Here is a 25,041-nt window from a genome sequence, read left to right as displayed (position 1 = left end):
CCCTGTTTTCTCTACAAGCAGTGACTGTTATTAAGTTTTACTCAGGTTAAGAACAAAACACTTAGCAAGTACAGTGATGGGTAACTAAAACAGTGGCTAACAACATGTGGCTGTACTGCCATCTGTTGACTGAAAACACACATCACATTTCCACAAATCCTCCAAAAATAATTAAGTTGTGTCATTTGTTGGGACTCAGTTGGGACGCATTGAGAAAATTTCACAAGTACACAGTTGTCATTTGTTTGTTGCATTCGGTTTAATGGTTTTGCAGCTTGACACAAAAGAAGTTAGCGTACAGATCCAGGTGATATACAGTAGTAGATGTCAAAGCGATATGTCTTTCATTGTTAATAACTCCGAATAACAATTTAGAGTCATTGCGAAACCCACAGCTCCCCCACCAACATTCTGTCCCCATCGTTGGTAGCATTACTCCTGTTTCAATAAATAAATTTAAAAAAGAAGAAGAAAAAACGCTATTCACAAATAACTTACATAGTTTTCATAAACACTTTTTAAAAATAACCAAAAGCATTTCTTATTATATTTTTGTGTACATACTAATGACTGATTTAACAGAGAGATGGAGACTGTCTGTGTAAAAAGAAATCATAATTTTTCCAACAAAAAGAATTAATAGAAAATAACTTAAGAGACTGGAAAATCGCACTTTTCGCTTGACAAACAACTTAAACTTTCTTTTCCTTGTGCATTTATTTCTATCTACACAGTGTTTGGAGAATCATGTGCCTTGTCATATAATCCATTCAAGACATTTTAGATCTTGTCATATGATGGTATACAAATATGGTTGGTAATTGGTCTAGAAAAGCATTTGGATTAACAACAAATCTTATTTTTGAGAAACAATTTTCTTTTTCCAGTATTGTGTTACACCTGAACAAAAGCTAGAAGGATGCAGGATGTGGCATCTTAGTGAGCATCAATGTGAAGACTGTTTGATAATAAAGACTAGATCCTCAATATGGTCCGTGTATTTGCTTCCCAGAGTCTGTTATATACATGTTGCTTGAGGCAGGCTTAAATTTCCAGTCCCACAACGCACAGTGCCAGCAGCACCAAAGACACCAGGCTTAAGGTGGGCGTGATTGTGGATGCATGACCTGAGGAAGAAGAAGAAACAACATCAAACACACAAAAAAGTGATTGAAAAGTAGGTAAAATGGGTGAAGACTTTCATTTTTATTTAATGATTTTTCTGAGCTTTACCCAGAATCTTAATCCTCCTGATTGGGCCATCTCCTCCTTCATAACGGCCACGCACCATCAGTTCATAATCTCCAACCTGAGGCATGGGGAAGTCCATGAAGTGCCAGCCAGTGATGTAGACCTTCCCATAGATGTAGCCTGACTTTCTGAACATGACCTGGCAGATGATGAGAAACATGGAAGGTCTTCAGCAATCCTGTTATCGCTATACGACAGACGTGAGAAACTTGTTTTAACTCTAATTAAAAGAGAAACACTTTACAAACCTTGTAGTACAGCGGGAAGGAAATATTACCGAACCAGTCGTACTGGATATGATCCCACCACACATACAGCCATTTCCCTGTCCAACTGATGTATCGCCACATCCTGGGAGGATCTGGTGGTGCTGTAAAGAGATCATTTATTGAGTCTCCAAATGCAGATTTGCTCCTTATTATAAATCTTATTATAGTTATGCTCTGTCTTACGTGGCCTCTTGGTGAACATCTCACACATTTCTCCAGGGGGTCCGAGGCCTGCTCCATTGTAGGCACGGACCTCGATGAGGTAGTGTGAATCTGGCAGCATATTTTCCAGCCTTGTCTGATTGACTGAGGCTGAGACAAAAATACGATTGGCACCTGGTTCCGGATCATCATATTTTCTCCAGTATCTGACCTAGATGACAGGATATGGGATTGTTATGGAATGGACCCCTGTTCAACTGATTGTTAATGCAACTATCTAATCTCTCTGCGGTTCTGTACCTGGTATCCCTCAATATACTGTTGTAGGCCTGTTCCAGTGTCAACCACTGGCAACCACCAAACCAGAGCTTCAGTGGAGGACACAGGCCTAGCGTAGATATCTGTTGGAGATTCTGTAGGTACTGAAGAAGATGGAGAAAAATGAAATTGAAAAAGGTGCTCATAGTTTCCACGGTAATAAAAACAGGAATGTGATCAAGCCCAAAGCAAAGGTCTTACCATCTCGTGGATAGTAGATGACCTTTGTGAGGGTGTAGGGTCCGTCTCCTTTCACATTAAATGACTTGATCTTCACCTGAAACTCTCGCACCTGGAAGTCTTCCTCAGTGGGGATGAAATAGGTGTCTCTGTGAACGTGTCGTCTTGTCTCAGGGTCCGAGATGGTCTCGTACCACCAGTCGTAAGCATCGTGAGGCTTAAACGCGACGATGTAGCCAAACTTCTTACCATAGAAGTACCAAGGCTCCACGGGCTAAAGGTCACAAGTTGAAACAGTTTCCAGTAAAATTCAACTGTTAAAATGGAACTTGCGAATGAGGAAGTCAAGCAGAGACACCTACTGTCCACGTGATGATTATCTCACCATTTCGACCTCCATAACCGGCCAGATTGGTGGGAGACACAACTGGTGCTGAGGGCAAGAAAATAGTTTATCATTAGTATTTTTAAAATAGCATATCTAACATATCACAACTTCAATTTCTTTTTTATCCTTACGAGCGTCCCAGGTTTTGATCTTGAGGGAGGGGATACTGGCCTCTCCAGAGCCATGCTCATTAGTAGCAATGATCCTAAACTGATATTCCATCCAAGGATACAAGTCTGTCACCTCTGCTTTCTCCATACTGCCATCAAGAACAGTTGGAGCTGAAGGACACAAGGAACATTTAAATGATGAAAATAATAATAATAAATATATCTATTATTTTTTAAGTAATTTATATCCAAAAGAATCACAGATCATACTCATTTGTTTCAGAGCCTAAAAATAGTAAAGGATGCTTTAGTTTATCATATCTGTGGCGTGAGTTGGCCCCCTGCTGGCAGCGAGCAGTACTCACAAGTGCTGGCATTCCTCCAGTCATCTTCATATAGAGCCCAGTAGTGTCTGGTCTGAATGGTATAGTAGAGAATAGGGCTATTATGCTCAGCTCCTTTAGTCCACCACAGCTTCACCCACGTGTCCCCAATCTCTTCCACCCGAATCACACCAGGAGGACCAGGAACACCTGGGGTTTGGGGATCACATGAGGGAGGAGAATGAAAACACATGGAAAAATGAGTATAAGGGGGATAAAAATAATTCCAGTTTTTCTGTAGTCACTTATATTCAGCAGTGTTGCTTTGTTCTAGCACCTCAGAACAGACTTTAATGGCAAAAGATGTCATGCCTATTTGCTAGCATGGAAAAATATTGAGCTGGGGGTGGGTTCCCAAGTAGCTTGCAGATCTGCAGCAACACTAGGCAGGCTACAGCAGCTTACATAGCATACTTTTATATGAGATTTCCTCATTGGATCCATGAAAATGTTACAGCTTTGCCATCACTTGCTGATGTGGGCTGGCACTGAGAACTTTCCTTCATAACTTTCTAAGACTATACTTGACTCTTTACATCTGTGTTCACCTCATGCTCAGACTGACCTACAATCTTGAGATCACAGTAGGCAGTGTCACTGTCCACAACAGTCTGAGCCGTGCAGGTGTAGCGACCTTCGTGCCAAATTTGAGCGTTCAATATTCTCAGGTCGCCAACACCATCTTCGTTCTAAATGACAGGAAACAACAGCATAATAGAAGGAAGGAAACCCAAAGGAGAAAAGGATAATGAGAAAAGTGGGTGAAGTATACAGAGGATCTTTAGTCTGCATCTTCGAAGAAGGTTTAACATAAATATGGCTGTAATAAATCACCAACCCTACCATGACACGTTCATATTGTTGCCACTCTGCATTAAAGTCGATGACTCTGAAGTCTATAGCCCAGATAAATGTGATGTCCAGCATGGGGTCGTATGAAGCTTGACACTTCAGAATCACCTCGTCACCAACTCTAACCTCAGTGTCCTCAGGTGCTACTGTGATGCTGGTAGCCTCTAAGCAAAAGAATATTATAGATACACTTAAAAATCATTCTAGATTGTGGGATCTTTACTCTGTTTAGATGCACACATATACATGCGCTGACCTGTGATGGTGAGATAGCCAGAGCTGTTGGCCTTTCCTCTGTCATTCTCCGCAAAGCAGGTGTAAACCCCTTCATCGTTTTTGGTGGCATTCAAGATCTCCAGACTCCCGTCAAACATGATTGAAATGCTGTGAATATGGACATAAGCAGTTAAGCTTCCTGATGTGCCTTTTTTCAACAAGCAAAAGAGTAAAGCTGAGGTATTAGGCTGACCGTGAGCTGTTGTAGAGGAGCTCTTTGCCCTTTGTCCAGGTGAATCGAGGTCTAGGAGCCGCTCTGGGTTTACACTCAATCACCACACGTCCGTCTTTAGCTCCGAGAAGCTGCTTCTTCACAGGGTTGAACTCGAATGTTGGCGCACAGGCTGGAGGGAGGTTAGAAGTGTCATTTTGTGTTTAATACCTGTCTTAAACCATAATATAGCAGTTCAGTTGTGCTTTTAAATGTCAAAATTCACTAAATCAGAGTACCGATGACTCGCAGCTCAGCGTTGGCGTATTTGATGCCCCAGTAGTTCTCAGCGATGCACTGATACATCCCGGAGTCAGCAAAAGTCAGGCTGGAAAACTTCAGCTCACCTTTACCATACTAGTAAAAACACAACCCAAACGTGTACTTGAGCCAAAGAAGACTTACACAAAGCAACTGTAAAGCCAAGCTGAGATATCATATTGCCCAGTTTCACACAACATGTCAAAGAGTTTTTACCATATATCCATCTTTATACCAGCGGATGAAAGGGAAGGGTTTCCCTGATGCCACACAGCGCATGGTGTGCTCTGAGCCAATGTCTTTCATCGTGTTATTGATGGTCTCTGCCCACTCCGGAGCAGCTGGAAAAATATAATGGGAATCACTATACATTACTGGATAACACAGACAGGCAAGTCACTGAGCTCTGACAAATGACTTACACTCCACATAGAGCCAGGCCTTGTGCCAGTCCTTTCCTTTAGTGTTGATGGCTTCACAGTCATAAAATCCCACATCTTCGTACTGTACATTAAACAGATGAAGCACGGCCCCCGATTCACTGATTTCATGATTAGCCGGGAGGTCTGTAGCATCAACCTTCCTCCATACAATATGTGGGATGGGACTGTGCAGAAAATACAGTTAGTTTGTTGATGTGATAGTAAAGCAAACTAACCAGAGGCTCTTCTTTGATGCAGTCCCTACAGATAAAGGTATACAAAAAATAAAAGTATTTTAAAAAGTATAAAAAAATGTCTTAGACCACCAGCCAGTTTAAATTAACAGAACTGTTCATTACCCAAATCATTTTTCTATTTCTGTAATAGGCAATCCAAGAATATTCACAAACTCTTTGTACAAAGTAATCTTAATGTAAAATATAATTGTTCTCAATAAATTTTCAATTTTACTGTTGTAAAAAAGCAAAAAAAGAAAAGACTCATTATTATTTTTGGATTAAGAAGCAAAATTACAGTTTTTTACTTGCATACTTGAACAGAAAAATTTGTTTTAATGAGATCTCCCTATTTTACGAGATGAGGAAATGAGGAAACATGGGAACCGTTTGGAATTAATCTGCATTCGTTTTACTTAAATCGCTTTGGAAAACACTATCTAATGTCTAAAGTCCTGGTTATGGTTAGGGATAAGGTTATGGTTAGGTTTAAGGTAGTGCTGTCAGCATTAATCTTGTTAAAATGACGTTAACACCATAACCGCATTAATGCGACAAATCTCCTTTAGTGAGTTAACGCGGATCTCCCCGCGTGTGGAGCTGGACTGCGCTAACGCATTAATGAGCTAACCGCGCTGATGCATCGACGCCGTGCTGACAGCACTAGTTTAGGAATAAAGTTAGGGTTAGGGCTGGAATACATGGCTGGGACGTGTATTACCCTGGGAGAGTCATTCTACTGGATTTTATCCATAACCCAGGCGTAGCATAAGAACGCAGAAGGAACACCTCAGGACTTGACAAAATCATCACTGTATTACACCTCGGGAGTGAGAACAGGCTGAATTTGAACATAAGAATGTGAATTGAGTTTGTAATTTGCCAATACAGTTTTTAGTTTTACACAGGTTTTTGACAGATCACTCGAATAGTTTTATTTTCTTGTTTTTATGACAGTTAGTCGAATAAATTGGTTAGGCACTGTACATGAATGCAAACTTAAGAATAATTTAAACGATATAACACAAGATATTCAAAAGATATAACGTTCCTATTTGGAACACGTAAGTATACAACCCCTTTAGTTACAGACTGTTTCCAGGTTTTCTTGAGTTTGAAACAGGACTATAATATTTCAGTGGTTTTTAAATATGGATTTTGACTCAGTCATTTAACAATCCAAACATTTTTTTCTTTTTGAGCCATTCTTCTTTGCATTTTTCTGCATGTGATTGTATTTCTATTGAAAGTCCAGTTTCTGTAAATGACTTACAAATGACTGCAAAAAGTTGTTTTTACGTGGCATCTGCTCGCATTTATACCAATTAATTATCAGTAAAAGGGAATCAAATGTGTGCTCTTGTTACCTTGCCTAGTTTTCTAAAAAAAAGTCAACTATTTCCATTATTGTTTCCACATAAACTCTTTCCTATGGTATTTGAATGCATCAGTGTTATGCAATGCTTGCATGTGTACATGAATTATACTAAGAAAAACTTACTTTCCAAGAGCAAAGCATTCTAATGTAATATTAGAGGCCAGCATGGCAGTCGTATCTGGGAACTTCACCCTGATGTCTGCTGGGTATTTTCTCTCCTCACCTAAGAGAAAAGGCTTCATTATATATACAATAATAAAGCATGCAAAAATCCTTTTCCGGTATCGTTGCAGCACGGTGACTAACCATCGTCAGGGGGTAAGGGGATGAGAGGGATGAATTTGGAGAAAACACTCTTTCCTAAGACGGGACTAGAAACAAAGCAAGAGTAGTTTCCCGCATCCTGAGCTTCCACCTTGGCAATGTAGAGGTTCCCAGTCTTCTGGGAGACAAACCTACGACGGTCTGTGTTCAGGAACACTGGGAACTCATTGTAGATCCAGCGGTAGGTAACCTCCTCTGAAAGGGAACAGAAAGAGGGAGAGATGCATAGGCCACGTTTTCTTGTTTGCACCTCTGAAATCTACACACTGTTTGAATGATGAATTTTAGGTGTAATTCTTGAAGACATGTACATACGTGGCCAGGCTTTTGGAGGTACACACAACAGAACTGCTCCCTGTCCTTCTTTGACATAAACTGGCTCTCTCTCTTCATCAGGAAACTCACCCAGAACTACACAGAAAGTACACGGGGGTCAAAGTTCAGCCACTGCAAAACTGCTCAAAGGTGTGAATAAGCTTTAGTCATTAAGGAGCTCAATGAGTCAACACAGTGTTTGATAAGTATTATGATTCAAAGAGCATTCCCTCAAAGATGAAAACTTGCTGTGTTGCTTTCTAGATTTTAGTCTGTGTTGTCCTCTCTTCTGTAAATGGTACTTACATAGTGCCTTTCTACGTAGTTAAACGTTCAATTTGCTTTTCCTACAAGACTCTATCACGCAATCACACACACATTTGTACCGCTCTTGTACTGGTAGATTTACTGGTAGCTTTTATTTGTTCGATTGGTAGAAGACCCGTTCTACCACCTGAGCCTCAGCCTTAGTGATTTGGAACTGCCATACCTGGCTTAGGTTTTTTCCATTTGATCTCCACTTAGTCTTTATCTGTATGCCAGTCTGAGGACGTTACAGTTGAAATTAATACATAAATATCAACACTAAAATAATCTGGACCAGTCAAGGAACTCAATCGTCACAACCTTAATGAGTTGGAGATAATGTGAGCAGACACGCTGTCGAACCTGAAGCTAAAGCCAAGAACATATTCAGCTCAAGATGTCAACACTGAACCTAAGCAGGAATGCCGTGCTTGGTGGTATTCACTTTCAAATACATTTTTAACTTTATTTCTTTGACTTTTTGCTTTTAATTTAGTTCAGTTTCAGTTTAGTTTAAAAAGCAACTTTGGTCTTTATTAGTTTTTATTGTATGGAAGGCATACGTCAGAGGCAAGACTTAGGAAAGTCAATACAGTTAATAGAATAAAAACACACAACTTGACTCACATTCTTGTAGGCATCCAAAATGTCAATAAATATGACCATCAAAGCCTTAAAAGACAAGTTTTAATAACAACTCTTTACTAAATTAACAAACACAAAAACTAAGAATCTTTCCTGTATATTTTTTGAGTTAGTTTTATTTCGCTTTTTCAAATGTCTAGTTTAAAGTTTTATTTGAGTGACCTAAAATGTTTTGGTTTTTTTTACATATAATTTTAGTTTTTAGTTCAGTTTTAACTATATTAACATTATACTCACATCCAAACTTGACTCTGGCCTCTTTGCTGATAACGGTGCCGTAAATATTCCTGGCCACACAGACGTACGTCCCAGCATGTTTCTTCTGGATTGGATTGGTGATTACCAAATTCCCCCCCACCAGGCTGTAGTGTTCATCCGGCTGCTCCTTGAGCTTGATTTCCCAGTTATCCCGACGCCACCTAGCAGCAATTCAAATGTGACATCCTGTAATGTAATTTAATGTATTTCTTATTTAGGAAAACTATCATGCACCGGCTTGTAACCTGTATGTAGCTGGGGGGTTAGCACGTGCTCTGCAGTTCATGGAGATTCTCCCATCAGGTGAGTCTTCGATGTAAACCACATCCACAGGCTCCTCTTCAAATATGGGGCCGTAACCAGTAGCATCCTCTGATACAGAACAAATTAGTTCGTTCATACATATTAGATCAAAAATAATCCTGAATTAGCTCTTTTAGAGTCCTTTTATTATGACAAAACCAACTCACCACCATATATTCTGGGCTCACCAAACAAAACTGCCACTAGAAGAGTAGAAACATTAAACATTAAAGGCTGCACAATAATATCTTTTTTCCCCTCAACATCATTTTGAGAGAGCATGTGTTATTTTTAGGCATCATTAGTTTTCTTACCTGTGAGCGAGGGGAAGGAGGAGAGAGCCAGCAGCAATAAAGCAGTGGAAGCCATGGCAGTCAGCAGACTGACTCAGAGGGATGGAGGTGGATGGAGAGAAAAGTCGATGGACAGGACATGAACCGGGAAGGGCTGAAAGAGACAGAGAGGAAGGAGAGCTTTTCCTTCAGGATCTATGTCATCATTTGTTTCATTATTCAGTGCAATTTATTTTATTTCTTCAAAACACTTATGTCACTCAAAACAGGCTAATGACACTACATGCTATTTACTGGACTTTGCAGACCAGAAGCAGTCAGTGCAGAGCAAGCTGGAATCCTCCCTGTGAATATAAATGATTCAGGATGTCAGTGACTCAGCAGTACAATGCAGTGTGAGCTGGGTGGGTGCACAACCACAAGAAAGTGCACCTGCACAAACACACATACCTGCACTGTCTGAGTGCATGCTCAAACACTGAAACCCCACAACTGCCTGCATATGAACAAAACACATTGTAGCTCAGCATTACTTAAGGGCTCCCGCAGTGCCATGAAACATGCTTACGCATCACTCCTACAGGATGAAATGACAGTACTGCTGCTGTGTGTTGGTGTGTGTGTTTGCAACAGCAGAAAACTATGTCAAACATGACAGTGTGAAAAACAGAAGGAATGACTCACAGAGGCATGGATATGTTAAGTATGACCTTGGATTGGTTAACAGGATGGGTTAAGCTGGAAATTGGATATCTCTGTGTAAAGTTTTAAAATCTCTTGTGGAGAACACATTTTATATCATTATCTCATAAAGAAATTGAGGAATCCCTTTATGATTGTCTGTTTTTCCCCTGTCTTGGCAGTGTTTGCTACTTTGCAGCTGTGCTGGGGACCAAGTGGCAACCAGTAAATGCAGTTCCAGGACTGGCCACTTGAGGCTGACTCCAAGAGCCAATTAGTTACCATAACCAGGGGTGCACATAAGTGGTCCGCAGGTGCACATTCGCACCAGATAAGAAGTTGCAACGCACGTTTGCGTACATATAAAAATCACTGTTTTTGTCCGCTAGAGTGGGATTTTCACGGCATATTCTGCACCACATCTCTGTGCATTCATCATTTGTTTGAAGCCAGCTCACCTCCTGCAACCACTTTTCCGAGAATACGCGCTTCTTTTGCGGTTCGGACTCCTTCGGACATTTCTTTGGAAGTGGAGGAACACCAGAGTAATTGCTTAAAGTAGCTTATTTCTTCGACATCTTTAAGAGTTCTAAACAAATGTCTGTCCTCTTCCAGAAAATCTTATGTACGCAAATGTGCGTTGCAGCTTCTTATCTGGTGCGCGTCTTTTATTTTGACAGCGAATGTGCACCTGCGGACCACTTATGTGCACTCCTGACCATAACTCCCATTTTAAAATACTGTTATTTACAACAGAAATACACAGGTTTACAGCCCTGTGCAGATAGGTTCTTTTTTAGTATTAATGGGTAATTTATCTCTTCATAACAACTGTAGGGGTAGAGATTAATATAACCCATTTAAGGTTTACAGCTTTGCACATGCTAGCTATCTATTTGATCTCACCATCGCTAATTAGGGTCACTGAATTTCTATCAGTTATCTAAAAGATAATATATTCTGTTTTGTTCTTCCAATAAGTCTATTTTTTGTCATCAACTTTACCATTTTATTTGTGTGTTATTTAGCATTATTGTAGCACCCATTCAGTCTATGGATGCTCCTAGCTAAATAAGCTTACTCGCCCTCAATTGTTACCTTTAACTACGATCAATTCATGCTCCAAAAAAGCAAGATGGCAACAACAGTAAGTTAAAGTTAAGGTTTTAAATCAGCAAAGCCACATCTACAACCTAGTATATAGATAGAATTTGGTTTTAATAAGCAAACAAGCCATCTCAGAGGTCATTTTAGTTATACTGTTTTATGGAAGGCTGCTTTAGTTAGCACCCTTTGTGTAAGCCCACTGATAGCTAACTAAAGGCTTCTTCCCCTTTGTGATTTCAGTTTACTGTAAATATAGATGGAAATATGGAAAAAAATTTGCATAAGAATGACAACTAAAATCTTTAGTTGTATTTTAAGCAACTCTGTTATAAACTGTAAGCTGACCTTGTTGTTGCTTATATGACATTTACATTTCAGGTTTCAATATTTAACCTCCTAGGACCTTTCGTCCACATATGTGGACATCACATTTTGGGTTATTTAGACCAAAATACTCAATTTTGCTCTACAAGGGCCTGATATCCACTTACAAGGACATTATACTGCTACTGTTCTATCGAAATTTTAAATGAATATACTCATATGTGGCTCTCATTTTTCTTAAAAACCAAAATGAGATTAAAAAAAAAATCTGCTAATTGGTAAATGGCCTGTATTTATATACCGCTTTTACTAGTCCCTAAGGACCCTAAAGCGCTTTACATATCCAGTCATCCACCCATTCACACACTGGTGATGGCAAGCTACATTGTAGCCACAGCCACCCTGGGGCACACTGACAGAGGCGAGGCTGCCGGACACTGGCGCCACCGGGCCCTCTGACCACCACCAGTAGGCAACGGGTGAAGTGTCTTGCCCAAGGACACAACGACCGAGACTGTCCAAGCCGGGGCTCAAACCGGCAACCTTCCGATTACAAGGTGAACGCCCAACTCTTGAGCCACGATCGCCCCCCGATCTTTGTTTTTACATTCATCAGGTCCCAATATGCCCAAATATGAAAGAGAAATTGAAAATGCATGCTGTGGAAGAGTTCGGGTCTCAGGAGGTTAAAAAAGGAATGAAGGAAAAGCCTGACTCTGTAATTGTGACGAATCTTGTGGGATTAGTGGGTGTAAATGCTACATTTTGGCAGCTTCTCATTTTTGTATTAGTGTTGCAAAGTGCACTGGTTCGGCACAGAATAGACAACTACTACAGCTATGTATGCAAGTTACTTCACTTTACATAGCCAAATACTATTTATAAATTTCCTTGAAGTCTCTGCTGACTTGTTGAGGATACAAGAGCTGCAGATTTCTCTTTTGTGTCTGCTGCTGGTTCAAAATGCATCGGAAATCTTTCAATTTGCTCTAAACCATCATCAACTCAGGCTTACAATGGATAATCTTCATACACTGTCACATGGAATGAGGCCGTATTAAACTGAACATATTAAACATTACATTTATATAGTTAAAGGCATATACTGTATGCACGAAAACTAAAATTAACATGCACTTCACTTTAGTAATGCAAACTTTAAAAGGCAAATTGAAGCTGAATGGTAAAAAAAATGTGGCAAAAAATAGACCTAGAAAGGGCCAAACAGCCATCATTCTCAGTTAGCAGCATCTGTCTCAAACAAGCAGAAAGAGGGAGTGAGAGAGCAGAGGCATACACCCAGTAGCTTATCCACATGCAGAGACTGCAGCAGTGACTTCTCAAAGGCCCTCATGATGACTCAGCACTAATGTCACCATAGCTGCACAGCTATGTGTCTGTGCATCTTGTCCTAAGATGAAAGTACACCTCTTGCATCTAGATATGGGTACACAGATCTGTACACAGGCTACATTGAAAGTGTGCAAACACATTCAGAAATCACTTTTATATATAGTACTTTCATACAGCTTTGCAGATTAAAGTTGCAATCTGTCATAATGGAAATTCTGATCAATTCATCTGAGTTTGTTTTCATGCGATTCCCAGCTGGCAATAATCCCACCACCATCCTCTTTGGACAGACCAGAAAAAAATTTAGGTCAGCACACGTATTAAGCCTCAAGTCTCTCTCGGGGGCTGACTGGATAACCATGTTTGCATGTGGCTTTTGTGGCTGCCAGAAATCACATTCATAGTAATGTTAGAATTCAGCAACAGGGCACTCGAGTAATGCTGCTTTAATCTTGAGTTTGCTGGGTTACTTATGCACGGGCATTTGGATCACAAGTGATGTAAATGACAGAATAAAGACACACGAGGCTGAATAAGGAATAATCTGAATCTTGCAGCCAAATCCATTTGGTGAAGGACTTTTCAGCATCTGAAAGGAGGCGTTACACTCGTCACATCTTTTACAATCTGTTAAATCCCAGCAGACAAGGGGAAAAGAGAGAAAGTGTAGGGGAGGGACACAATCCTGCGATGTGAGCAAACACATTTGAAGTTACCTTGGTTATACTGACTCCTACAGCTACTTCCATTTCTTTCACACTATGCAACAAATACACTGAACACTACAGTGCAGGCCGTTTGCGGCACTAATCTGGCTGACTGTTAAGTTCATATTCAAAGGGTATGCAGGATGTGGCTCTATAGCAATACACATTTAATTTAACAATAATTCAGAATTAATGTTTTAAGAGGATAGATGTTCCAGCGCATATATACAGCAGTTTGGGCCAATAAGGGAGTAGCCCTGTCTAATACTTTCCCAAGCAGATGCCATAATGGATCCACTGCACTCTGCGCCCTTGACGCATCCAGTATGAGACACTTTCACCTTGAGTCTCCTCCCTGCATCCACTGATGCACTTTTTTAAAAAGCATGTGCTGCAGTCGATTCACTCTGAACTAAACCTGCAGAGTGAAATGCAAAGCCAGACAGCGCTGACTTTGTCGCAGTCTTCAGTCTTTTAAAGTAACTGCGCAGTTCCTTACATCACTTCACCCCTATGACGATTGAGCGGCACCGGTAATTCACTGCTCTGCATTGCGGTACTCCAGAGCCGGTCCATTTCCACACTGCAGCTCTCAAAGCACCCCCGGTTTATTCTCACATCTCCGGACACGAAGAGACAATTGTGTCATGCACGCGCTCGTCTGCGGTGTCGTTCTTACCTTTTGAGGCGGAATGAGAAATTTCAGCGCACTGTCTTCATGGCACACCTGGACCCGAACCGCAACGTGCCACAGAGCCCACCCCGCCGGAGCGTCCCGTTCAGATGAACTTTTCTATTGGATGAGAGAGGCTGAGTGGCAGGTCATGGTTAGCGGGGAGGAGGCGGCTGCGATTGGCTTTCGAGAGAGGGAGGATGAGGATGGGAGGGATGCGAGCATCATGCTTGTGCGCATCCCAGACGAGGGAAATAAAGTCACAGTGGGGAAAAAAGATAATTGGTTAAGTCATAATAAGTATTAAAAATAAATCAATAAAATTAAAGGAGGAAATATATTAAGGCGAGTTATTGAATTGCTGTCATCTGATTGAAAATAAAGTACAAGTACAAGGGCAGGCTATAACTTGGCACTCCAACGCACTAAAGATTTCGCAGGAATTTGGAAATTTATTATAATACAAAGGGATTTGGGAAATTTGAAAAAAGACATAAAGGAAAGCTTCCTATAGCTGATGCGGCCATGTGCTGTGCATCTTAAATGACCTGCAGATTAATTATTAATGGTGGATTGCAGACCAGGCGAGGTACAAGGATTCCTTACAATACAATAAAATAAGTTGTGGTTCCAGGGTGGGGGCAAGATTTTATTTTATTTTATTTTTTTGCGGGGGGGTCATCCTAAACTTAGTAAACATAATTAATCCTACAGTTTTAGGTTTTGTTTTTTTTTTACCAATCCTACAAGTTTTGTACTTTTTTTAAGTAAAAGTACAAAACTATTAAAGTAAACTACTTAAAGTATCTCAAGTAAGTTCTTACTCTATGACTAGCTAATTTTACAATGAAAAGAAGTGATTTAGTTACACATTTTTGTTGATAATCTGTCTTTAATACAAATGTAGAAGTAGAAAGGAGCACAACAGAAAAACTGAAGTATATCAGATGTTTGTATCAGTAGGGGAGACCGGGGATAGTTGTAACATTTTTGACATTTCTGTCTGTAAATTGAAGCTCTTTTAAGGTAGTGGATTCAAAATGTAATGCAAAGTATTTACATGTCTCTGCTATTAAATAGTGCAGCTATTTTCTCTGCAGCACAATTACCCATTGCATGGTATGGTCTCAAACACAAAGAGTGAAATGTTACAATTAACCCCATAGTCTGGGTTAGTTGTAACATATCCCGGGGTGAAATGTAACACAATGAAATAAGGGTACTAACAAAATATTAACATGTAATCTTTGTTTATTCAACACATGAATGCACTTAGAGCCATTTATGTAGCTGTGTGTGTGTGTGACAGAATGCAGAAATCTAGCTTTTGAACATATTCCAACCCCCCAAAAAAGACAAATTCTGGAATTTTCTGCAACTGAATATTTCATTAATTTTGATTGGTCTTCCTTGAGTTTGGCCTCATTGGCTCAGTGGGCATTATAACCTACAACTCTTGCACCAATTTTGAACATAACAATGAAGCTGAAAAAATGTAGTTGTTCACCAGCATCGCAATTCCATTACTTTTTATCATGGCTTACCTTGGTGTGGTTTGCAAAGTGCTTCAGAAAGATGAGGAAATCTGTTTCTTGCACCCATCCTGATTTATTTCCACTACCAGTACTTCCTACTGGTCCATCTCTGACACAGTGGTCTGCATAATGTATGTGTGGGAACACAAACAGTGGAGGAATTGTGTTGCCAATGGCATTAACCACATATACAAATGCGACCAGTGAACCTCTCTCTGCTGATGTCGTTGCCCCAACTTGTTTAATATAAGTTAATTATTAATATTGTTACAACTAACCCAGACTGTTGCTGTTACAACTGACCCAGACTCCTATAGCCATGAACTAGCTAACATTACAGCCAACGGCTAAAACATTAGCACTAAAGACCTACACAGAATATATCCCCATAGACATACAAATAACACAATTTAAGTTTGATGAGTTTAACTGCAAAGCAGATAATGCTATTAGAAATTGAAATAAAGTAGAAAAACTTACTTTTTGGCATACAAATTACTTTTTTTCGTGTTAAATTGTCTGTGTTTGACAAAATGTGCTGATTTTTCACATGTGATAGCAGACCTGAATTGGGCATGCACAGGATGAGTCGCATCATTTGAAACTTAGCCCTGATTGGAGAAATTGGAAGTGTTACAACTGACCCACGTTACAACTATCCCCGGTCTCCCCTACTGCAGTTACTGCACTTTTACACACTGAGGGTCCTCCAGACAGTCCTCCTCACAGGATTTACAGGATGAGACTTATGGGAGAAAATGATTTGACACTTAGAGTCCCCCGAGAGCAGCAGTGCCCAGCCTTCTACCTTTCTACCTTTAAAACCCGCCTTCCAGCCAAATGGCTGGTAGGCTTTTAGCTAGGCTTTAGCTTCAGCCAAGTGGAAGCTAAATTGGCTAGTCATTCATATGTAAATTAGGTTGTTACCTGAGAATTCTGGAGGGGAGTGGGGGGGTGTGAATGAGGGGGTGGGGGAGCTGCTAAAAGCTGTGAACTTCCTTTTGTGTTCGTCTTAATGCATTCTCAATCATCCAGGGAAATAAATCTCCAAAAGTCACCAACTTGGAGTGGTTAGTTTCCTGAGCCACAAGGAAACTTGGAGTGTTTCAGTTTGCCATCTTAGGGAGAAATCAACACACATGGGTGTATGTCCTTTGTTGCTGGGATTTATTGATAAAAACAGTACAAAAACCCAACCATTTGTACACATATTTACAAATAATAAAAAGTGAGTGAGTACATTTCAACATTTTCAGCAATCACTCACAATCCTGGCACTGCCATGGTATCTGTAGTCTGCATTTACCACATGTGTATCTGTAGCAGTGAACACATCGCACAGTGGCATGATTGTTCTTGCATTTGTGTTTGACCTGACACATGGCTCTTTTTCCAGGGCTAGGTGTGGAGGGTTGTGTCCAAAGCAACTGTTCTTTTCTTGCCTTCTTGCCTTCTTCCCAGCTTCCCAACACTACCAAAAGGAAGCCAAACACTGTCACCCTTTACAACAAAACAAAGTGTGGCGTGGATGTGATGGACCAGATGGTTCGGGAGTACACTGTCTGCAGAGGAACACGGCGCTGGCCAGTTGCCGTGTTTTACAACATGATTGACTGCTACAGATACACATGTGGTAAATGCAGACTACAGATACCATGGCAGTGCCAGGATTGTGAGTGATTGCTGAAAATGTTGAAATGTACTCACTCACTTTTTATTATTATTTGTAAATATGTGTACAAATGGTTGGTTTTTTGTACTGTTTTTATCAATAAATCTCAGCAACAAAGGACATACACCCATGTTAGATTAGATTAGATAGAACTTTATTAATCCCTCGGGTGGGTTCCTCTGGGAAATTCGATTTCCAAAAAAGCACAGCACCGACAGAATATTATATATATATATATATATATATATATATATATATATATATATATATATATATATATATATATATATATATATATATATATATATATATATATATATATATATATATATATATATATATATATATATATATATATATATATATAAAATACACACACACACACACACACACACACACACACACACACACACACACACACACACATATATATATATATATATATATATATATATATAAATACAGAGACAATATAAATAAAATATACGAAGGGGATAAATAGAATAAATAGGAATAAAAATAAAAATACAAGTGAATGAATTGCACATTTCAAGTATTGAGTCTATTGCACCGTTGACTATTTACAAAAGTATTGCACAAAAGGTATTGCACAGTGAGGTGAAGAGGCACTACAGCTTAGTTGTTCCCCCCTCCTTTGTCCTCCTGTTTCCCCTCCCTCTCCCCTCCAGGGAGGAGTTAAACAGTCTGATGGCGTGTGGGACAAAGGAGTTTTTAAGTCTGTTAGTTCTTGTCTTTGGGAGAAGCAACCTGTCACTGAACAGACTCTTCTGGTTGTTAATGGCCGTGTGCAGAGGATGTCTGGCATTGTCCATAATGTCCATCAGTTTCTTTAATGTCCTTTTCTCTGCCACTGTCACCAGAGTGTCCAGCTTCATGCCGACCACAGAGCTAGCCCTCCTGATCAGTTTCTCCAGCCTGGATGAGTCCTTCTTTGCTGTGCTGCTCTCCCAATGTGTGTTGATTTCTCCCTAAGATGGCAAACTGAAACACTCCAAGTTTCCTTGTGGCTCAGGAAACTAACCACTCCAAGTTGGTGACTTTTGGAGATTTATTTCCCTGGATGATTGAGAATGCATTAAGACGAACACAAAAGGAAGTTCACAGCTTTTAGCAGCTCCCCCACCCCCTCATTCACACCCCCCCACTCCCCTCCAGAATTCTCAGGTAACAACCTAATTTACAATTTACATATGAATGACTAGCCAATTTAGCTTCCACTTGGCTGAAGCTAAAGCCTAGCTAAACACCTACCAGCCATTTGGCTGGAAGGCGAGTTTTAAAGGTAGAAAAGCCAAATGGCTGCTCTCGGGGGACTCTAAGTGTTGATCCACAGTGTGATTAAAGAATAGCTAACACATTAGCCTAAAAATAAATATGTTGTCTAGTCCACTGCATGCACTTACAGTGTTTAACAAATTTATCAGACCACCTGTCTTAAAAGCAAGAAAACACAAATATTTTTGATTACAAGTACAAGTGAATAACTGTAGTTTGGCATCATAATCAAACAATAATATAGTGTTTTACTTTTTTTTTTTTTTTTAAATAAATAAAAGAGCACATTTGAAAAGCCATGGGTGATGACAATAATTATATTTTAGCATTAAAAATATAATTCAGATTAAAGCGCTTGCACATACTGGTGAATCAAAAATTATTCTGGTGATTAATAATACTGTCAATTTAGGCTGTGGGATAAACCTTACACTGGATGAAGGTCTAATAAAATTGTTAATGTGTGTTGTCATCATTTGTATACATTTTTTCAAATTTGGATTTCCAGTCTTTTTTGCCTTAATACTGTGTATGCCTATATGCTGGGTTTTGAATTTTGTAGTCATCTTCTCTGATAGCTGTCATATTTACACGGATTTCCTTTTCAATGGAAACCAGTGTTACAGAGGAATTTGAATAAAGCACACACACACCACACATGCGGTGCCCCAGATGTATGTTAATCTTGTGAGGATTAACTTTCAGTTGTTAATCTCTGCTGGTCATTAGCTGGAGAAAAGACAAATCATGCACTAGGTGGCGCCACACACACGCACATACACACTTTATGTTTTACCCCTTGTACAAAGTCAAAGAAAAACATAGGAGTTGTGGAATCCTGAAACCAACATTTATTTCATTTTTTTAAACTTCATTTAAAATACAAAATATTTTGCAATATTATATCGTAGAGTAAACCATTTTGACAGCCTTTCATGCTTCCCGTGTAGCGTTAACATTAACCAGAATGTCATATCATATACTGTGTAGCCTACTGTATGTTAACCAGTAACTAGAACATCATGTCTGGTGTATTCACACTCCAATTTGCCAGTTCGGTTATAAATCCATGCTGACCATATTTCCATATGCTCCCAATTAATATTAATTGTGGGGGTTTTTGTCTTCTTTTTGGATGCACACGCTTTAAAAGGATATCATTTTTAACTGATGTCTAGTTTAGGACAATAGTTCTTGTGCAAGCTACATCCACCCACACGGTGTTGTCCCAAAATAGATGCATGTGTTTATTTTAAATGATATAGCCTATTTAACTGTGTGCCTTTTTTTTTTTTTAATTTATTTGTAAAAAATACAGAAAATGTGCATGAACTGTCTAAAACAGAAACAATACAGGTGTCACAAGAGCTCAGTCACAAGTTAAATAATCTCCTTTGATACCTGATCGGCTAAACATTTGCAAAGTCACCTGACGGGTTAAAATATAAAATAACTTCACACCAAATGAAAAAGAATGATAACTGTAAATAGTCCCATCTCACACTGAACTGACTGAGGTCTAGCTCTCACCTTCGACCTCAACGTGCTCAATTCAAAGTATTATTTACAAAAATGCAACAGAAATATCTACACGTGGAAAGCTGACACGTTGCAACCTAAAAACTTGATGCAAGTTATGATAAACCCAACACATGGAAATGTTCTCTGAAAAAGAAAAGGAAAGGAAAGAAAGTTTTGCATGTCCTGTTGAGAGTGGGAGCAGACTGCTTGACGCACATTGGAATTATAGACTGGTACCAATGGAAACAGAAAGCAACGGCATACATTGGGCACGCTGCAACGCGGTAGCATGCATGTGGTGCACACGCTCACTCTCGTGCACCCGGACATTCACACTTAAGCTTCATTCATTTTACAGTAATATAAAACTCACTGCGCTCAGACTGAGACAACATACAGCATAAGGGTTGAATGCATAAACCGAAGTCACCAGTGTGTTTTACCATTTGGAGTGAAACAAGCAATATTTTCACATGAACAGATACACCTGTTTTCACATTCAGTATCATTTTTATGACCGCGTCGTTTCTAAGCGCTACCAGCAAATGTAAGTCTATTCCAGATGTTGAGTCTGGTTCCCACTGGCGGTTACCTGGTGAGAAGGTTGGCAGTTGTTTAGTGCTCCCAACAGGTTGGGAGAAGTTTGAAATGTACACATGACACATTTTTCCCATTTTATTATCGAGTGTTCATAGCTGGATGGTATGATTATATGATGCGTATACACTGTGAGCTGATGGTAGCTGGATAATATGATTGTCAACAAGGGCATAGCAATCTATAGGTGGAAGCGATCCCTCACAACAAACGCCACTGTGTAACATCAAAATTGTTCAAATCAAGTCACGTTTATAGCACTGTGTAGGAACCCTGGACTCCAAAATGAAAGAGGCTATTTTTTTTAAATAACTAGCCCACATACAATATTTAGTGGCATTACAGCTGATAAAATGGTCTTAGTTTTAATGTTCCCCTATGAACAACTTTATTATCAGCGAAATCCTGAAGCGCATTTTTTTGCGGTGTTGAACACTCGCGTAGCTTTTAAAGCTGTTATTAAGGTAAGGTCGGGTGGTATTCTGAATGCATCGCAGCTGTAGACTTCTTGAACTGCTCTGAGCTCTGGTCTGTCTCATGTATGTAACTATGAATCAGGTTGCCGTTCACTACAAAGGCACTAGAAACCGTGCTGAGAGCTTCTCAATCATTAACATCCAAACATCCAGACACCGCTGCACCATCTCTCAGTGAACCTTTCTCTAAATGCGACATATTTGCAGCACAGTACGCACAGCACATATGCAAGAAGGAATGCTATTGGAAGCAGTGCTGGGGTAGCGGTTAGCTCTGTCCACGTAAAACAGAGGCCTGCGCAGGGGCCACAACTCGAGGTGGAAGCACCTGGCAATGACACTGGATCAATCACCACTTAAGAGATCAGTGAGAAGAAGCGCAGGCTTGGGAAAAACACAAAAGACTGCAAAAAAGAAAAGAATGGGAGGCCGACTGCAGTTAAGTGTGGGAGGTCTGGCTAGCTGGCTGGTGTGATAAGTGGCTGAAAGCTGAGCTTATCTAATGTCTAGCCAGGTTTTTAATGACCGCAAATAGACATACCTGTCCTTAAAATATAGCTTTCTTCTTCTTCTACCACATATGTACAAAAAAGGTCAAAAACCTATGCTAGCTTCTACTTGGAGTCACACATTTCACAGCAGTCTCTGCAAAGACACTGCTGTCTTTTTTTCCCTCTATATATCATACGTGATTTGACACTTTCTGACTGATAAAAAAAGGAAACAATAAAAGACATACCCAGCTGCTTGTAGGCGTGCATGGTATACAGTTTCAACACGCAGCTTACCTCTGCAACAACTGACACGAGTGTGGTAAAACGCTTATTAGGATCACAATTTACTCCATGCACATGTTTATGAATGGGATTGGATGCATTTTTTTTTTGCCTGCCTTCTGGTTATGTACTGTAGCTTGATAAAATATATCTTTTTTGATATTTCATATCTTGTATATTTTGCAAAGGATATCAAATGGCACTAACACACTTAAAAGATTCGTGCTCAGTCTGAGTGGTAAAAACCCCTTCGGGTACATTCCTTTTGCTTTTCTGTATTGTTTGCTCTCTCCTTTCCTCATTTCACACCTTCTTTCAATGGTTATGGATGATGTGGAGCCGGTCTTTGCCATGTTGAGTGCGTCTTGATGAGTGGAGGTCACAGTGTGACCGGGGCTGGCAGGTGTGGGGATGAGGTCGTGTCAGCAGTCTTGGTGACAGTTAGCCATGGCCACCGGAGTGAGAACCACCAAGGGGTTAAGGTAGGTGTCCACAACAACTGTCACCTTAGCAGCTGTCACCACAGAGATGGTCACATTTGCCAGGGTGACAAGGGAGTGGCTGAAGCAAGCGTTGCAGCCAGGCTGTGGCCCTTTGTTAGACAAATGAATTCATGGCGTTGACAGGCGACGGGGCCTCCGAGCTCTCGTTGCCTTCATGCGTGTCTTTTTCTTTCTTGCCGCTGTACTGGCCGATGAAGGAGCCGTCCTCGTTGAACTGCCCGTCCCCACCTTCACCATAATCCACCAGACTGTCGTCGCTCTCGTCACGCCGCACCGTCCCATTGGACGGCGTCCGGCTACCCTTCAGCGGCTTGTGGTCCTCAGTGTCACTGTAAGGAGTAGGAAGATGGCTGAGAAAGAACTCGTGCAGCTTGCAGAACGTCTTCTGCACTTCTCATAACCTTTTAGAAAGAAAACAGGCTCTTCAAGCACATAAGCAGTCTGGCTTTTCCACTGCACAAGCATAGCTTACCACAGTGACAATATCACTGCAACTTTATGCCATCTTTGGTACACATTTTGATGAAGCTCACTTCAAGTGTGCAAATACATCCACAAGTGATTACTTTTTTAAACTAAAAACTTAAAATGAGCAAAATCATGGGGTAAGTGATACATTACACGTTGTGGTACTGTTATTGTACAGTGGAGCAGCTCAGTTAAATATCATTTAGGGTGTTAGTGCTGTGGTGGTTCAAGTCCGGGTGCAGCGCTGCAAGAGGAGTTTGCAAATACGTGCCGTTCAAGTCCTTTGCAATGTACCTGCATCCGAATGCAATTTCTGAAACGCTTTCAGTCAATATGCTTTTGCTTTACATGCAGGAATCCAAAATGCAAACAGCATCATTTAAACCATTTTGTCACGCTCCACCTGTATTAACACATTGAGTTTTATTCAATACTATGGCAGCTACAGTGAGGATCATACAAGTACTTTAGCACTTAATGGAGATATTAAAGACATTATCATTATTAAAACAATAAAATGAAGGGAGCTAGAAGCAGTTAAAGCAGTAATATTAAATGGTAAATCTGGAGTGTTAATGCTGGTACTATAATGAGCATCATGACACAGTAGTCTCTGCCTTCATTTTCTCTTTAATCAGAAACTCAAGGAGGTTTTATAGGTTGCTTGAATTGCATGCTGCTTTTATCGCATCTTGTCTTACCTCTCCATCGACCTAAACCCCTCCCCCCGAAAAACAAAACAGAAAGATAAAAGTGGAAGGACACATGAAAAGCAATTCATGAGCCACGGTGAGTGTCTATTTTTTGTGAGCTTTTTTTGGAAACAGACAGCGCTTTCAGCTCTCCTAGTCGAAGCATGCAAGATCTCATTTGTTTTAAGAGCAGTTAGTATACAATTTAAGAGGTCAGAGATGAAACAACTTGTTAAAATTTACATATTGTATAATATGAAAAAGCTTCTTTTATATTAGATGGGCAATGTGCAGGTGAGTTGGTAAATGTAAGAGTCAAAGCAGAGTAGTTTGGATATCGCCTTGCCTCTGTGGAGTGTTTGGTAATCGAGTCTTGAGTGGGGAGTGTTTCTGCAGCCTGGTAAAATGTTCTACATATACAAACAGCCCAGTCAGGACACAATGGACCAACACAAAGAGAACGCTCATACACTGCTCTGGTCCTATTTTAACCATGCTTCTCTGACTGAAGAACGTCTCTCACCTGTACTCTCCAAATGTCCCATCATCCTCCTTCATGGGTTGGATCTCTGGGTCTTGGTGAGCGTCTTCTTTTTCTTTCACTGTCAGTTTCAACAGCAATTAATTTAAATTTCTGCGCATTCCCGACTACAGGCTTGGACTCATAATGCACACAGATAATGTGTGGTTTACCTGGATATTTGCCACCCTTGTTTCTCTTGATGAAACACACTATTAGAAGCACCAAGATGAGGAGAGCGATGGCACACATCAGTCCAATAAACCAGCCCTGGGTAGCGATGTCTACCTGCCGGCTGGCTACAGCTGGAGAAAGAAAGAAAGAGGAAAGAAAGAAAGAAAAACGGGTGGGGAGAAGTTCACAGAAATAAGATAAACATTAAGTGTCAGCTCAAAATGTACTTCTAGGCTCCTATAACAGTGAAACTGTCCTCTTCATGCTGAGCAACACTGAGATTAACAGAAGCTGTAAACACAGGATGGAACTGTGAAATGGGTTAATATGACGATTTATATGGAGGACCAAAACAGCCAAAATTAAAAAAAAAGAATTGGGGAATAAATAAATGACTTTAAATAAATTATTATGACGCTTATGGTGATGTTCAATAAGGAAGATCTGTAATCACTACTGCTGTCAGTGCTCAAACTGCTATTCTTTATATCACTTCCACTTTCCTACGGTGTCAAACTGACAACGCTGACATCATTACTCTAGTCCAATCATTTTCTTTCCCCACCCCACAGAACAGAGCCAATTGGCCTCTATTTTGCATACTTAAAATCTCAGCACTTTTCTTTCAATCTGCTTTCGTGCAATCCGTCTCATCCAAGCCTTCATCTTCATCTTCATCACCACCAGCATTTACACTACGGTGGGTCTTGTCCTAATTCTTATCACCGCTGAGATTCTGTCCTGCTATGACAGGTTATCAGAGTCTAATCACCAAGTAGCTTAATTGAATTCTGTATCTCAGTAAATCACATTCAGTTCTTCCAA

At 40.2% G+C, this 25,041-nt stretch overlaps 2 protein-coding genes across 5 annotated transcripts in view; both read right to left on the bottom strand.

The window, feature by feature from the left end:
• Nucleotides 1-253: 253 nt before the first annotated feature.
• cntn1b (contactin 1b) lies at nt 254-14,112 on the bottom strand. Its single transcript, XM_080886837.1, has 24 exons — nt 13,993-14,112; nt 9,163-9,295; nt 9,016-9,051; nt 8,791-8,917; nt 8,525-8,706; nt 7,337-7,432; nt 7,004-7,216; nt 6,821-6,920; nt 5,084-5,268; nt 4,878-5,002; nt 4,640-4,757; nt 4,383-4,533; nt 4,170-4,297; nt 3,905-4,077; nt 3,627-3,750; nt 3,044-3,211; nt 2,700-2,849; nt 2,543-2,613; nt 2,202-2,454; nt 1,983-2,104; nt 1,704-1,893; nt 1,500-1,621; nt 1,234-1,390; nt 254-1,127 (listed from the first exon to the last, which is right to left on the bottom strand). Exons 2-24 carry the CDS (start codon nt 9,215-9,217, stop codon nt 1,045-1,047), a joined length of 3,129 nt encoding a protein of 1,042 aa, XP_080742963.1. The 5' UTR covers nt 9,218-9,295; nt 13,993-14,112; the 3' UTR covers nt 254-1,044.
• A 6,824-nt stretch (nt 14,113-20,936) lies between these two features.
• The window catches only part of nrcama (neuronal cell adhesion molecule a), a 65,230-nt gene continuing 61,125 nt past the window's right edge, over nt 20,937-25,041 (bottom strand). For all 4 annotated transcript variants that reach the window (XM_080886762.1, XM_080886763.1, XM_080886765.1 and 1 more), the window contains 3 exons: nt 24,216-24,347; nt 24,046-24,124; nt 20,937-22,691 (listed from right to left, as the gene is read on the bottom strand). In XM_080886762.1, the coding sequence (XP_080742888.1) occupies nt 22,457-22,691; nt 24,046-24,124; nt 24,216-24,347 (446 nt within the window). In that variant the 3' untranslated portion in view covers nt 20,937-22,456. The remainder of the gene's footprint in view (nt 22,692-24,045; nt 24,125-24,215; nt 24,348-25,041) is intronic.

This window comes from Rhamphochromis sp. 'chilingali', assembly GCF_963969265.1.
Source record: "Rhamphochromis sp. 'chilingali' genome assembly, chromosome: 7".
Lineage (NCBI taxonomy): Eukaryota > Metazoa > Chordata > Actinopteri > Cichliformes > Cichlidae > Rhamphochromis > Rhamphochromis sp. 'chilingali'.
Note: the sequence above shows the minus strand (reverse complement) of the source record. Positions and strands in the feature narration are given on the sequence as shown.

Coding starts and splice junctions, on each gene's coding strand:
- cntn1b (XM_080886837.1), bottom strand. CDS start 9,217: ATGGCTTCCACTGCTTTATTGCTGCTGGCTCTCTCCTCCTTCCCCTCG. Junction 4,758..4,877: donor GGTATAAAGATGGATATATG/GTAAAAACTCTT, acceptor TGTTTTTACTAG/TATGGTAAAGGTGAGCTGAA. Junction 2,614..2,699: donor GATCAAAACCTGGGACGCTC/GTAAGGATAAAA, acceptor TCTTGCCCTCAG/CACCAGTTGTGTCTCCCACC.